Source organism: Echiichthys vipera, assembly GCF_963691815.1.
Source record: "Echiichthys vipera genome assembly, chromosome: 8".
NCBI classification, from domain to species: Eukaryota; Metazoa; Chordata; class Actinopteri; order Perciformes; family Trachinidae; genus Echiichthys; species Echiichthys vipera.
Genome location: NC_139833.1, coordinates 17,331,112 through 17,348,180, shown reverse-complemented (window position 1 = coordinate 17,348,180; position 17,069 = coordinate 17,331,112). Strand labels below are relative to the sequence as shown.

Sequence of the window (17,069 nt, the reverse complement as noted above, 5' to 3'; positions counted from 1 at the left end):
GGCTTAACCAACTAACCCCATTTTATGATTTTAAGGATTCAGATTTTCAATCATATTTGCATGGAAGCCCATTCTCACCAGTGTCCTGAAAAACAATAAGTTATTGTAATATGTTAAATTCTGACTTAGTATCTCAAAATAAAGACTTGCTGGTTGCTATCTCAATATAAAGACTTGGTATCTCAAAAATAAAGAGACATTATCTCAAAATTCTAACTTAGTATCTCAAAATAAAGACTTGCTGGTTACGATCTCAATATAAAGACTTAGTATCGCAAAAATAAAGAGACATTATCTCAAAATAATGACTTAGTATCTCAAAAATAATGAGATATCTCAAAATACTGACTTAGTATCTAAAAATAAAGACTTGCTGTCTCAAAATACTGACTTAGTATCTAAAAATAAAGACTTGCTGTCTCAAAATACTGACTTAGTATCTAAAAATAAAGACTTGCTGTCTCAAAATACTGACTTAGTATCTCAAAAATAAAGACTTGCTGTCTCAAAATACTGACTTAGTATCTAAAAATAAAGACTTGCTGTCTCAAAATACTGACTTAGTATCTAAAAATAAAGACTTGCTGTCTCAAAATACTGACTTAGTATCTCAAAAATAAAGACTTGCTGTCTCAAAATACTGACTTAGTATCTCAAAAATAAAGACTTACTATCTCAAAAATAATGACTTACCGGTTACAATCTCAAAATAATGAGTTAGTATCTAAAAATAATGACATAGTAGCTTAATTAGGCTGTCTTGAGATACATCATCATTATTTTGAGACACAAACTCATTATAATGACTTACATGATCCTTTTTTCCATCACACTGGCGGAAATGGGCTTCCATATATTTGACCACAATGGAAAAACCTTAAAACTCAAAAATAATACATTGGCAAAAGAATATTAGATTATTTAGGCATGTCAAATTTACTCCCTTAGTTAAGCAGACCCCATAGCTTTTCTATGTTTTACTTTACTTTTTCTATGTACATTTATTATATTTCTACATTTAGAAATACAGTTTTGGTGTTGTGTATATCTCCGGAAAATGTAAGAGAATTCATCTTTTCAGTTAAACTAAAATAAAAAACTTCAAAAGTAGCAAACACGACACAAAGGACGCATCTTGGTGAGTCTTGAGTAAAAGGACAGGGAGCTTGGAAGCTGGAGAAGTGTTATATACCACCATTCATTTGGCAGGTACTACACAAACTATCACTAATGTGCATGACACTTCTCGTAGTTGAGTCCCACATAATGTAAATGTCAACCACTCAAATGTACCTGTGTCGTTATTCATTTTTTTTCTTCTACAATAAGGTGCTTGGTTTTGGAAACTAACATAAAAAGTGCAATAAAAAGCACACAATCGCCACGTAAATTTCACATCCACATTTGTTGATATTTGAAGCTCACGGCCATTTACCTTATTGTTAATGGACACACACACACACACACATTTTTTTATTATCAATACTAATCATAAGCTTTATTTAGAACACAATCTATGTAGATGTCCAGTGACAAACGTAGTGCTGTGCACTTAAAAAAGGATTCATAACCAAAACATAAGTCACACCTACGCAGAATATTGTCAATAACCCTATTGTGCGTTGCATTTTGTCTTGAAATGGCCCCCTCTGCTGGATATAATGAGGGAAATGAGCTTTCATAATCAGAAGCTGAGAATGAAGAAAAACTTTGACTTCTCGATTTCTTGTTGTTCTTTAAGGATTCTGTCTCTTATTTTTCCGACAGTTGTCATATTCTTACTTGACTGTAACGGCCAGGCACCATAAACTGCACACTTCTGTTAAAAGTATTACATATCACACACTGCTGGCAACTGAAGAATTTGCACTGCTGCGGTGAAAAGTACTATACATTCACCCAATTTATCACATGGATAACCATGTTGATAATATAAAAAACTGTATTATCCCATGAATACACATACACACACACAGAGTTTAAAAATATAGTTTAATACCACATAACGTATGCTTAAAGTCTGACAAAGCTGGCAAGAACAAACAAGGTCTCGTGGTCAAGCCTCACAGCTTCACAACACATTCTGCTTATACTAAAAACATAAAAATAGAAAATAACTAGCTATAGGACAGTACCTGGTTATCCCATACATGGGTAAACCATGTCATAATTAACTGTATCGATTTACATTTTCTGTAACAATTGGAGGGGCACAAATATTGGTCTGCTTACCGAGAGTGTCACAATTCTCCAAATCCACGATTTGATTTAGTTCAATTTAAACATTTTCTTTTCTTTTCAGCACTGACAGCTCTGCCATTACTAGACTATTGAGTTGATTCATAAAGATCAACAGATCATTGGTTTTATGGCCTGAAAACTGCAAAGTGCATTACAACTGATTTGAAATGGGGGAACTGCTAATTCCTGCTTTAAATGTTGATAATTGATTTTGAAAGCTCATTCAATCCATTTTCAATTTAGAATTAAAATTGTGACACTCCTGTTTATAGTTCTGACAAAAGAAATCCAGCTTAATTAAGATGCATTTGTAGTTACTAGTCATCCTACATTAATAGTTCCGAGAAAGGCAGAAAGCATTGTGTTCCTGGGCAATTAACTTAAACAAGTAGATGCTATTGAAACAGGATTGACTTTATGCACTTGGTCCATAATAAACAAAAAAGTGACATGCAAATTGGATGTGCCTCTAGTTTTGTCAAGTTGTAATAGGGACAGAGGATGTTACTTGGTATATCATCTCAGCAGGTTTGTTCGGTCCACTTTCAACTATGTAACAATCTTCGTCCGCATCCGTATCCACTCCTGTTTTTCCTTTCACAGGAACCCCCCCTGGGATTTTTCCCAGTCCGACAGCCATGACTTGGTTCTTCTTTATGTTACCAGAAGCTGGAACCACAAGTTTTCTCCCACCGTTCATCAGCCCAGGATTTGGGCTTGTCATCGGCGTCACCCTCCTTATATTGTGTTGCTGTTTGCCACCTTGCACATTCTGTGCCATCATAAACTCCCGTGCTTTGGCACACTTATGCCTCTGTAGCAGCTGGGCCGTTTCAAAAGGAAGATGACAGACTCGACATGCAAACCCATTTGACGCAGAGGACGTCGGCATTGCTTTGCTCAGTATCGCCCGTGGAGATTTTGCAGGTATCTTCAACTGCATGGAGGAAGTGACAGGACGACCCAGACTGGTTTTATTGGATGCACTGAGATACTGATTTTTAACCAGCAGGGATGGAGAGACAAAAAGCCCCTGATTGCTTTTATTGTATGTTTGGATTTTTGCATTTTTCAACGGCATGGTGGAAATCATATGAGGTGCCAGATTGCCTTTTCTGACTGCACTGGGATTCTGGCTTTTCAGTTGTAGAGAGGAGGTGGCACAAGGCCTGAGAACACTTGAACTCCTATCTGTAATGGCTTTATTTGGCATTTTCAAATGTAGTGGTCTCGCAGTGATGATTCTGAATTTGCTAGCAGTGTTGGGTGCTTTACAAGCATGAAAGCGAGGCACCAGCTTCTTGCTGGAGAGCAGCAGCCCACACCCTATGCAGCCAGAAACTTTGTCTATGACATGCGTGCTGTTGTGGGAGATGAGAGAGGTCTTTGTCATAAAACCCTGCCCACATTTTCCGCAAGTGTAAGGCTTTGACTTGTTAAATTTGCGCACCGTTTGAATCAACACAACAGGCTGGTAAAGTGTCCAAAGATCCACTGTTGGTGCACCAACACCTGCAAAGATATTCTGCATGTCTTTTTCAGAGGGTTTAGGTTTTGGAAGCAAAGTTGGTTTTGACACAGAGCGGTACAACTTAGGCACTTGTGAAAAGAGCGCAGACTGCATTGGAGCTTGTGATATCTGAGCTGATTTAATGGGTACTTGCAGCCCAGGCTTCCCTGACAAAGAAAGTGATGGCACACTGCCAAGTTTAGGTGCCTTCCAGACAACCTCACCGGTCTGTAGCCTTTTCAGCTGCTCCTCTTCTGCTCTGCGCTTCTCAAATCTACGCTGCTGGATTGTTCCATGATCGAGCACCTGATGTCCGGGCTCATGTGTAGTGCTGTGCTCCTGCATGTCTTCGTATTCAGCAAACTCAGTTCCACAGGAGCAGATGTAACTAGCAGAGGAACAAAAGTGTTCCTCCAGGCATTTCCGATCTGCGAATATCTGCTCGCAGCTGAAGCAAAACCGCCCGGCGTTCATCAAGTCTCTGCCTAAGCCATCCTCCAGGACATTTTGCAGTTTCTGCTTTTCTTTCGCCATCATCGAGCCGGACTTGGATTTCTTCATTGATTACGTGGAGCCCTCTGAAGCACTTTTCCTGTGGGAGACAGATTTCGGAATTATTGCAGTGACAAACAAAGAGAGGCCTAAATATTCAATTTAGTTATAACGTCAGCTCATCATTTCATGGTGACTGATACAATCTGACTCATGGATTGTTATGCGAGCTGCTACATACAAATGCATGCTAAGCTAGACGAGTGTCATTTCTCAAAACCACTTACAGCTTTCTTTGTACATTTGCTCGTCTCTGAAATAAAGACCAACATTTATAAGCGAGCTATGCACTGCTTACCCGATTATGTCTTATCATACAGCCCCACAGGTTGTGCAACTCATACGGTGGTTACCCATCCAACTAATACTTTGGTATATTTACTATACTTTAACTCCGTACCACAAAAGTGCATTAGCTGGACACGTTTTCACATTTATAACGTTATTTTGTTGAACGCGCCCGTGCCTTGCTACAAACCCAGCATGCTAACGTTAGCTGAACGAGCTAATGGACAATAACGTTACATTGGCTTACCTTCACATTAGAATCAAAATGTCGCCCCGTTAACACTCTGGTATATCCTCGCAAAAGCACGTAAACAGCTTGACGATTGACGTTTTATGAGACATCTACAGTTGGGCTAACTAGCCGGTGTTTTAAGCGACTAAGTGGCAGCTAGCCATTAGCCACACCAAAAAACAAGAGGAAGGACCCCGCTCTTCTTCTACGGATGGCGCGCTCCTACAGCGACACGTCCGGGTCCTGCCTCGTTATACTGACACCTGTCGGCTGGAAATCACCGATCCAAAAACAAACAAGCAAAACTTCACCAATCCTCTTTTTCTACCTTGTTTCGAGGTGCTTTTTATGCTTAAACATGACTTAAGTCTCAATAAATAAATGCATAACTACAATACACTACACACTACAAATACATAAATAAATGCATACATGCATGATAAATACAGAAATAAATAAATGTAGGTGAACAAAAATGTAGAAATAAATGTAAAGTATTTATTAATTTATTTATGCATTGATTTATTCTTCTATTTATTTAAACATTTCTTATTGCATTTATTTATTCCTGTATTTATTTATTGAAACTTAAGTAATGTTTGGTCATGTTCCTCCATCGATTTCAGTCAAATTAACGTAACACACACACACAAGTTTTGGTTTTGGTAAATTAGTAACTCTTGCTTTAAAGAGTTCTCTTTTGCTTATATTCGTTTATTTGTTTTAAACAGAATTCACGTTAGTTTTTGTTGGAGCATTTAAACTCTGTGTTCAAGTTGTTTCATGTTGCTTCCCTTTCCTCTCACAAGCTGGTGTGTAACATGCAGGATTAAATAATAAACATAAATGGTGGCATTGTTGTATTGGATTTTAAATTAAAAGTACATGTTTAGTGTATTTTCCATAGGCCACTAAATGAATAGTTAAGAACTACAGCATTTATAAATCACATGATTACACTTGGATCTAAATTCCTTAAGTCTATGTGTAAATTAGACACAACCAATCTCTAGTTCACGTCACTTCCCCCTGATCTGTGCAGTTTTTCTGCAGTCAGCATTATTTTTCTACACTTTCTGTCCTATGTAGGTAACATAGAGAGGTCTTAAAGGAATGACATAATTGTTATTGCCCTACAATATATTCAAAATGGTTGAATATAGAGTTTAATACAAATATTTAACATATCAGTACACTTACTGATCTGATTTATAAAAACAACAATTACATGACCTCTGTTAGGATGGAAAATAACCATTCAGCTGAACCAACACCTGCGAGAAGACAAACAAATATTTATTTGCTAGTTACTAATACAGGACTAATACATATTTGCTTATAAACATTACTTTTTATGAAGACCATGGTTAGATTAATCTGGTATATGGGTGATAAAGCCCCATTACTCAAACTCTGTGCAATGTGTACATTTTTTTCTACGCTGGAATATTAACTTGCATAATAAAGACTTCACAGTTGGAAACATTAACATTCTAATTGTGTCTCAGTTTATGTGAATCGCATCAAATGACAGGAAGTTAACAAGGACCCAGGGTGTTGCCTAGCAATGGAATTCCACTAAAAAGGTCTACATCAGGGGGCTTCAACGTTTTTTATCCAAGGACCCCTTAGCTGAAAGAGAGACTAAGCAGGGACCCCTACTACAAATATTGTAGTAAATAGCGTTGCATATTAAATTAGGCCTAACAGCTATGGTGGACTAAAATCTATGCACACAGCTTTTTATGGTGCACACAATATTAAGATATTACAGTGATCATTATTAACATATTCATACATCATATGTTTAAACACACATTTGGGAGGCACATTGATTCCTTCAGCTCAGTTGTGTCTGTGCATGGCTATCTTAGTGGCTTTAAGACAGTAAGCCTATCATCAAGGTTGTGTGATGCATCCCACAAATGTATCTTTGCTAATAATACATTGCATTCATGTTAATGTATACTTTCAGACACACAAAAAGACATTGGAAAACCTATCAAACACTTTGGTAGACCCCTGCAGAAACTCTTGAGGACCCCCAGTTGAAGATCTCTGGTCCAGATGCTGGGGGGTAATTTGATATCGATTTAAGTACAAATGAGGCTGAATTTGAAAAAGTGGCTCAAGATGAGGCACTAAAGTAGGACCTACCTAAAGGTCTCACGTTGTCAGTTGATACTATGGTTTTAATGTACATACATAACTCCTGAATGTTCATACAGGCTTTTTTGGCAACTTTGCTTTGCCCAGCTGGTAATACAGCCAGGACAGAAAATTTTTTTATTGATTAGTTTTCATAATCTCCATACACTATCCAGAGGCAAATATAGCCAACTAACTCTTAAATGCACACCATGAACCTGTGAAGAATTACATATAAATGACGTGGTCCCCCCAGTGTGTCATTTAACGAGTAGACAAAATACCTAGTTATTCCTACATTAAAACTTTAATAAAGGCCTAGCGATCAAAAGCGATCATTATCTAATTTTCGAATTTCAGTGGAGATACTTGCATGCTGCTGCAGTTGGCAATAAAAAATAAAAAAAAACCTTTGAACGTGGACCTGTGTCCAACCAGTTTTTTTCATTTGAGACTATTTTCTTATTGATGAGACATTTCTAATGAAAGAAGGATCATTGGTTATCGGGATAATACTGATGAGTAAAATCCAGAACATAAGACATGGATAGCTGTAAAACTAAATGTTTTTAAGCATTTAAGATATTAGAGCCCATAGCTTAAAAAATAATATAACATTCATGGTTCACATACTGGTATGTTTATTTACACCAGAAACAACAACACATTACATCACAAACTGTAATAAGTTTGATTACTAAATACTCAAACATTTACAGGCAAATGAGGCTATGTAATAAAGGGATTTACTTGATAAAAATGAAAATGTACACTATACCAAAGCTTTTTTTCCCTACAGTGGTAAGCCACTATAACACACTCAGTGGGGTGTGTCAGTAAGGTGTGTCTCGCACTTCAGGATTCAAAGTTAACATTTTTTGTCCACAAGGCCAAAGATTACCATTGTTTTTTGTGCTGGTGAGTAAATCAAATCTACCAGCCACATACAGTATTTATTTTACCACCATTCGGCTAGTGGATGGTGCTAATTTTGTACCCTGTTTTAAAAACAAAACTAACAATGTTATGTAGCTGTACAATGTCAAAATAAAAAATATATATACATACAGTTGGCACATATTGGAAAACACCTTGGGTTTGTTCTTGAATGCACCACTCATGTTGGCCATTCAAAAAAAGGAGAAGGGGGGGGGGGGGGGGCTTAGTGTCATTAAGAAATCAGCTGTTCCTGTGTTTTTGGCTTACTGTCTCCAGCCATGATACGATGAATCCTCCTGCGGTGGTTCTTGAGTGATTTCAGGTTTGGGTACGTACCCTGACAGACATCACAGCGATAGGATTCAGACTGTTTGTGAGTGAGCAGGTGTTTCTGTAATCCGTCCATGGTGCCAAACCAGCGAAGACAAACAGGGCAACGCACTGGCTTGATGGTGGGCTTGCAAGCCCCACTCCTTTGGTGAAACATAAAACTGACTGTGTTCGGGAAGTCAGAGTTGCAGTGGGAACAACGATAGGTTTTTGGTGGGTTTGTGGGATTTGTAGCTCGTACACCTTTGCATCGATTCCATGATAAGTGCCTTCGAAGGGAACAGCGAGTGGAGAAAGTGTTTCCACATCGTGTGCATACAATCCGCTGCTGCTTCTTTTGTGAATTTGGATGCTGCATGTTGCGTGCTTGCTTCTGTGAAGGCTGAGGCGCAGGCTGAGGCGCAGGCTGGGGCACTGACTGAGATGGCTGCTGCTGAGGTGGCTGCTGCTGAAATCGAAGTAATAAAGGCTGTGATCGCTGTGGTTGAAGTCCCTTCAGAAGCTGGTGATGAGGATGCATGTGGATCTGCAGGTGAACTTCATAGTCTGCCCAGGAATTAACAGTCTCTCCACAAGTCGGACATGTGTAGGATTCCTGTGCATGCTTCTGCAGATGCTCCAGGAGAAGCCTTGGAGATGTAAATCCGACCCCACACTCACACGTCACTCTCCTTGGAAGTACCGAGGGCAGAGACATGATGCCCCAGTTGCCTTCATCATCCTCCTTTGTTTCACCGACTGTTGCATTACCTGACATATTCTGCTTCACAGTACTTCTATCCATCTGCCCGCTAACTGTCATTGTTCGTTGCAACTCGCATTTCTTTCTGTGAACCATCATGTTATCTTTGCGGTTAAAGGACTTCCCACAGACAAAACAATCAAACATTGATTTTATATTGTTGCCAGTAAATGGGGGGGCACCCTGACTACCACTCTGTGCTACAGTCCCAGGTCCACGTGGCCTGAATCCACACAGCCGTAGATGGCGCCTCAAAGTAGACGGCCGACTGTAGGTTTTCTGACACCATTTACAAGGGTAACGTTTTACGCCATCTCTGACAAAATAGCGCAGGCTAGCGGGCGCCATCTCTACAGGGTCGACTGACGTCTTCCCCTCTCCGTCGTCACCACTGTTCCCTGTAGAGCTAAGCACCTCCATTTCATCATCCAAGGGCATTGTCCACTGCCCTTCACTACTGTCTTCACTATCAACTTCTGCTGCATCCCATCCACTATTTTCTTCTCTTTGCTGAAGCAAATTACCACAAAGAGAGGCATCTGTGTGCTGCTCCGTCAGGGAAGATTTGGGGTGAAATGACGAGATGGTGTTTGCAGGATGAGTCCAGGCAAACTGTGAAACAGCAGACTGCTCTGAATTTTTAGAGGTTACCTCTACCTTTATACGACCAGTAACTTCAGTGCTCACAGCAACACTCTTGGAGATTTGAGATTCAGCTTTAATCTCTTCATCTGTTTTGTCTCCAATGTTTGATCTTAATACTTCCATTGTATGAATAGAGGGACTGACCTGGAGAGAGAGGGCTGACCCTGGGCCTTGGCACTTGTGCTTTTTGAGGTTCCACCTCCGCGCATAGCTGTGCTTGCACAACGGACAAAAAAAAACCTTTTTTGAAATGTTTATATTATGGAATGGCACATTTTTTGGGGCAAATGGTAGCTTTTTTTTGAAAGGCCTTGATGGCTGCATGGTCTTGTTCCCTAACTGAGGGCATACGTGATTGTCAGGTAAAGGCAGCCGCCCAATAATCAGCTGTTTGCAGCGACGACAACATTTAATCCTCTCTTTTTTATGCAAGAAATGATGCTCTGTTAGTCTGTCCAAGTTTTGAAAGACCCTTCGACAGCGGCCACATTGGTATCTCCCAAATGTGCCTATACCGCTAGCATCCATTAGCTTTTGACGAGTCTCAAGAACCACAACAGGTGAGAAAGTCTTTGTCAGAGAGACAACTTTTTTCTTACTGGACTCAAGAATTTTGCTGATGGATGGGGCTTTTGTCTTTATACCGGGTTTTGCAAGCAGCCGTCTCAACTGTGCGATAGAGAGATCGCTGTTTGGGTACACTTCCGTTTTTGATCCTGGTGTTATATCAACAGGGATGGCCTCTTGTTTTGGGGTTACCATGTTATCATGTTTAGGTTGATACACAGGTTGTGAAAAGCGCTTCATGTATGCTGATGCCACCAACTTCATTAGAGAGTTATTTCCAAGCACATTCTCACCCTTTTCGCTGCCTAGAACAGAATGTGAATTGTCCTGCAAATGCACGTCCTTTACAGTCTCCGGCTCCTCTGTGGCTGACATGTTCTCAAGCTTTTTCTCAGTGTTATCTCGAAGGGGTGTACAATGGCCTTGAGGAGTGGTTGCTATGGCAATGCCATCCTCCAGGCTTACGTCTGCTTTATGATTAGCTAATGTAGGTAGTCTGACAGCTGGAACCCTTGAGGTAGAGGGGCTACTAAGGACCCTAGCTGGCTGAGTTACAGTTGGAATTAATGATACATGCTGGATGGGAAAAGCTTCACTTCCTGTTCTACTAGCTTGAACACTATTACTATCCACAGGTTGCAGAAGCTGAGAGACATGTGATTGCTTATGCTCCAGCATAAGAGTGAAGTCTTGAAACTCCTCTCCACAATCACATATATAAAAAGAAGGGGAAGGGCACTCAGGCAAGAGTGTTGGTTGACTGGGGTGCACACTGGACGAGGCCATACTTGTGAACAGTGTTTCATGCGGGCTGATGTCAGGATGTGGGGCCTTGGAAAGGTCACTAGCATGGGTTGCCTGATGTACCAGCAAGGAGGCCAATCCAGCGAAGGTGGCCGAACATGCCACACAACGGTACACTTTGGCTGTTGAAGTATTTCCCTGTAATCCAAGCATCATGGCAGTCAATCCAGGTGTTGTGGTCATACAAGGACGTGTCCTATAAATCACACACAACATACACAGAAATGATGTCACCAAGTGGAAATGGACAATCAAAATTTGCACATTGTTTGCAAAAATATTTCAATCTTAAATCTTTCTACTCGTTTTAATGCCACAAATCATCGAGCAAATCGAGAGATGAATCATTAGTGACAGCCCTATTTTACTCTTAAATGTCATTACTTGTTTGAGAATACTAGTCATATGTTGTGTTTTTTATAGAATTTGGGGACATTTCTATTAAACTTTATGATGAGCGACAAATTTCAGGTATTACAATATAGCGTTTCTACAAACAAAGTTAGGTGGGGCTTTAGCAAACATGGTCCAGCTACTAACGCCCTAAACCGTAGACCTCTCAGTAATATGAAGAAGAGGCCACGATTAGTCAGTGCTGCCTTGGCCTGCATTTCCTCCCAGCATCTAACTCAGCTTCACAGCACATGTGAGATGCCCTGGATTACAACATGAAGAGACACATCCCACACCCACTAGTCAGAAAATCCATCAGATCTTCCTGCAGAAATGGGATCACATCCCACAGCTGCAGGTATACAACACTATTTCGACTGAGTTTCATGCTTCAGCCTAATAGTAATATCCACTATCAAGGACAGTAGTGTGTATTACGTACAGGGTCAATTTGACCTCAGGAAAAAGCGTTTCAAACCTTTGTAAATATCTGAATAGTAAAATAAATAATAATAATAATAATGATAATGATAATAATAATAAAAATAATAATAAAGATTAAATCATTAACATTATAAATTGACAAACACCAATGCGACAAGTATGTGTACAGATCCATGAAAAAATGTAAATGTTAAACATTGAATAGGGTCAAACTGACCCTTAGGACAACAGGAGGGTTAAACTAAGCAAATGATAAGCACAAGCAACCGGACGTAAGGTGTACGTGAACGCACCTTTCACTGAAGACACAAAAAAACGGACCCCACCAGAGAATTGGAGGTGTTTAGTAGAGATGCTGTCTTACTATTTACACTCTACTGTCACATTGTATCGTTTTTTCTAGCTCCACAATTTACATTAGGCTGATGAGCTTCTCACTGCTAGGTTTGAGCCTTTCACCACAACAGAAGGGCTGTTGCTAGTGTGAGCTAACTAAGGGGGAGGTGGTCGGCCACGCTCCCGGGAAAAAGGCCGTAAAAAAAAAAGAATAACGGACGCTAGCAAGCTAAGCTACCATGATACCTGCAGCAGCTTCTGCACAATAACCAACCGTTTCTACGTTCACGATACTCACCAGCATCAGAGAAACGGTAGCGCTGCTCCTCAAAGTGGAGCTTCAATGGCAGACATGGCGAGGAGGGGGAAGATAAGAGACGAAATGGCTCCGCCGACATCTGTCCAATGCAGAGACCATGGGCTCTCGAGGGAACCCGCAGCTCTGCTCAGCTCTGGGGTGAACAAATGTGATGCTGTGCCAGGAGGAAGAGAAGAGCACCGAGCCGTGATCTGCAGCTGCGGCAGGCTCGGAAACGGGAAGACACAGGTTCGCACAGCGCATGCGCATTCAAAGCAAGCCCCCGAGGAGAAGTGATCTCGCGCAGCCGCGACAGTTTGAATCACAGCGTCTTTATTTATACAGCGCATACCAAAGCAACTCAATGTGCTTATCATAAAGACAAAACATTTTTTTAAAACAGCACAAAAAGAAAGTAAATGAAAAGAAAATAGATAATGTTTGAAGTCATTAAAAGAGCTCAGCTAGTACAAGTACATGAAAAGAGAAATGTTTTTAACCTGGATTTACAGTTGGGGCTGATTTCAGATCTGCTCGTAGTTTGTTCCAGTTGTGTGCAGCAGCATCACAGCTAAATGCTGCTTCACCATAGTTTGAACTCTGTGCTCCACTATCTGACCTGAGTCAGCAGCTCTCAGAGCTCTACTAGGTTTATACCATAGACTGTAAAAATGAATACAGTTATATATCATTATAGTAAGAGTAAAATCATAGTTTTAATTATATATGTATTATAGTATATAGTTATATCATTTAACAGTCTATGGTTATACTCAGAACTTTATCGACTAACATCCATGTATTCTGGACCAAAACCATTCAGTGATTTGTAAACCAGTAGCAGAACTTTAAAATTATTCTGTAGCTGACTGGGAGCCACTGTGAGCTCTTAAGAACTGGAGTGATGTGATCTGATCTCTTTGTTCTGGTTAAAAACTTGAAGTCACGTGACTGTGATCGCGTTTTTCTGTCCTTTCCAAAACGTAAACCATTTTTTTCCAGAGCTCTAGACACCCAGCAGTATAGACTGGGTGTATAGACTTGTTAACTTCCTGTCAGCTGATGTCATTCACATTCACTGCAACAGGAATCAAACCTGGACACATTTCGTATGTTTATGTTTACAACTTTTAAAAGGTCTATATTTTTTTTTTTGCATCATCACAATTTTATGTCTAACATAAAAATCATCAACTACTCAGTGCTAAGAGGGTCTAGACCACTAGCTCTGACCACTGTGCCACCAGCCGCGCCCTGTTTTTTCAGGGAATAACAGCACATGAAGATAAAAAATACAACTCTAACAATAAGGACCCCGGACCGGTGTGATTTTGTTGTTACAGCTTATGCTTACTAAGTGGGATAACCACCAATTAGGGGTCGAAATCAACTCAGTCCTTATTTCACTGGGTTCCCCTGGTGGAATAGGTGTGTATTAGTTAGAAATAAATAATTACTATTTAACACTGGCTAGATTTTAACTCAGGGTCACACTACAAAATGGGGACCCCAAATGAAGTGTTATAGTTGGAGTTATACCATGTTTGCTTATGATAGTGTCTGTGCAACATCCTGTGGAACAAATGAGCTTGTACCATGACCTTTTGACTTGTGCTTATGAAACTTGGACTTTATGAACTGTTTTTGCACTTCTCCAGTACCAGGAACACCTGCTAAGAAAGGATATGCAGGGATGAAAACCACATCCTGTTCAGTTCGACGCCTGCTGGCATAGTTCCTCTTTAAGGTGTTATGTTGACAGCGCATGAACATCTGAAGTGTACTCCACATAGACAGCAATGTATTAGAATCCTATAAAAACGCCCTGTTCTTGTATTCTGCCCCCATAACCTAACATTGCCTGTGCACATGTTAGCAGATGACGGCCTGCGGTATAGCCAGTAAATAAAGTCTTGTGCTTGCATCAAGGTCTCAAGAAGTTCTGTTCCAAAGAAGAAGATTTTTCGTTGTGTAGCATAAGAACCAGTGGAAACAGTAGTCCTGAGCAGTCTAGAATAGCTTCAACGACAATACCCACATTTCAGTCAATCAATATGTAAGAGAGTATAGCCACTTCCTCCTTTGTAACTTACCTATCTACCTGGTAATACACCCACTCACCACTGAAGCTATGAACCATGGAGAAAGAAAAAAGAACAATTACCTGTCTAAAAAAGTGGGGCGCTGTCCCAAGTAAAGGAGTCCAGGAATACCGAGGTCCTATTCACAACATAGGGTTGAAGTTTAAAAAAAAAAGTGACAGCCGTTCAGTCACTGCATCATTTTCTGTGGGGCTGAGGAGAGGGCGCCTGACCCCAATGGTGTTTATCTTTATGCAGGAGGACCAGATGAAGTTATTGGTCTCTGGAGAAGTATACATATTAAAGCAGAATGTGGACACCACATTGGCCCACAGCAAATGACTCACAATGTTGAATAGCGCCATCCAGCACTTCAGGATCCAGCCAAGTCTCTGCAAAAGGGCACCACAGCTCCTGACATCCCGCTGGCAACCTATGTGGGCATGAGGCCAGCCAGCTAACCCCCTGAAGCCTGCCCACAGACCAGCAGGATGCCAGGCAGAGAAGATAAGGAATTCCAGCCGGTGTTTAATTGCTCCATGTTTGCCTCGGCGCTCCCTAAAGGGCAGGATGCGGAGATTGTTTCGCTTTATGGTCAGGATCGTTGCCCATCGCTGTTTACTCCAATGGCTACGTTTGAAAACCTTGACCGATGACAGGTAAGCACAGTCTGCTAAACTCAAAACCATATGCAACCGTTGTCCAGTGTCAACCACAAAAGGTACAACTAATATCTGCAAAATAGAGTCAAGAGAATACATATGCATGCACTTTGCATTAATTTAGCCGAGCTGACAGAGGTGACTAAAGAGGTCAATACCTTTTAGAAAAAAAAGACATAATGCCAGCATGTCACACTAAGATGGTCTGGTAATAGTTGAGTATATAACAACATATTGATAATCTCTTCTTTCCAGACTGGAAAGGAGATATGACTGAATGCCTTACATCTGATCTGTCCCTGAAGCAACGTGACTAAAACCCCTGATTAGAGGGCAATGAAGTAGTTGAGATAGGCTGTGTAGTTTAGAGTTGCTAATAGCCTGTAGCATGACCTTCACATGTTAGCCTAAAAGGCGGTGCAGTCAGACACAGACAGATAGAGTATATCCTGAAAGATTCTAAGGACTTAAGCCTTAAACTGCAGCTATATAAATAGCGGAAATATTTCAGCATGCCAACTGTATAGTGGGCCATGAAAAGAAGGAACATTGTTGCAGATTTTATAGCTTTTCAATCACAAATGTTTGGTACAGCAAACTACACCCCTACATCAGACGCCGGGCCTAGCTGGTCGCAGTAACCTGATTTACTGCGTATTGTCCTGGTACCCTGCCGTTTTAAACTGGAAACAAGATTACTGGTCCACTTCACTAATCTGAGGTATAACACGTCCAGTCACATCCAGTAACCACATTAAACCTAACCTCTTGAATAAAGCAAGTGTCAATGAGGTGTAATGAGCTGCATTTCCTGGCAGCTGCTTTGTCTTTCTCTGAAATGGGGAACTAGTAAGTCACAGAACTTGTTATGCCAGATTTGGTGAGGGCTGAATTACTTTTCACCAAGTTTGCGCTCCGATGTTGTCAACGGGACTTCCTCTGACTCACCTCACCTAAGCCAGGCTTAACGTGTTTATGATCTGTATCTACATTTTTAGGATATATGGAGATGGCATTAATATTGTTTACTATCCCAGGCTTTTCCCATATCTCATGCAGCCACTCCAGGGCTCCTCTGATCTGGAAGGTATTAAGAGGTTTAAAGTAAAGGACTGTATTGCTGCCAGGTCTTTTCAGTGACACCTACACTCTTGATGGCGTTATGTCAACACAGGGAAATCCCCAACCGATAAAACTTCTCCTCCCCAAAGGAATATTTTGTTAAGAGGTCAATATTTATTTGGTAGATGTTTCTCTGTTTCCCTACAAGATGGGCATTTTCTTCCTCCGGCTTGGGAAGATGACATGGCTGCTCTCAGGTCCATGTTATCTCATCAAGTTCAGCATCAGTTGCAGGCCCTCATGGATTGAAGAAGAGTCGTTGACAGTGATGACAGTTCACTAGCTTTTGATCCTGTGATTTTTTTTGAACATTACTCAAATATTGTAAAATTACAAGTACTCCAGAAAGAAGTCTTAGCTGGTAAACCGGACCCTTTAAATGCAAATTCAGGAGCATTTATGATTTTCTGGTCCAAGAACAGGGCTCACAGAAAATGCCCCTTTTACAGAAACCTGGACTGCTGTATCCGTTACTATGACAACTGAAACTAACCCACTATGCCACGCTCCGTGGGGCCGAGGCTATGCTTCAGTCTGGATCACCTATCCAGACGGAGAAGTGTTTTCTGCACCAGCAGTTCTCCATTTCTTTATGGTACAGCCATGAATCCAAATTTATGAATATCTTGTTTTTTAATAATAAAATGATTACAACTTGATATGTTTAGAATTAACTACGAATAAGGCTCATGTTTTTACCAGTGTCAATATTTGTGAGATAATTTTTGTGGTTTT

General features: G+C 40.5%; 2 protein-coding genes across 2 annotated transcripts; both read right to left on the bottom strand.

Annotated features, from left to right (window-relative positions):
* Positions 1-2,013: 2,013 nt before the first annotated feature.
* On the bottom strand, positions 2,014-4,969 carry LOC310950519 (uncharacterized protein). Its single transcript, XM_083918370.1, has 2 exons — positions 4,839-4,969; positions 2,014-4,343 (listed from the first exon to the last, which is right to left on the bottom strand). The coding sequence occupies exon 2, from the start codon at positions 4,310-4,312 to the stop codon at positions 2,720-2,722; it is 1,593 nt and encodes a 530-aa protein (XP_083774496.1). The 5' UTR covers positions 4,313-4,343; positions 4,839-4,969; the 3' UTR covers positions 2,014-2,719.
* Positions 4,970-7,704: 2,735 nt separating this feature from the next.
* Positions 7,705-12,655, bottom strand: LOC310950510 (uncharacterized protein). Its single transcript, XM_083918356.1, has 2 exons — positions 12,470-12,655; positions 7,705-11,194 (listed from the first exon to the last, which is right to left on the bottom strand). Exon 2 carries the CDS (start codon positions 11,179-11,181, stop codon positions 8,143-8,145), a length of 3,039 nt encoding a protein of 1,012 aa, XP_083774482.1. The 5' UTR covers positions 11,182-11,194; positions 12,470-12,655; the 3' UTR covers positions 7,705-8,142.
* Positions 12,656-17,069: the final 4,414 nt, after the last annotated feature.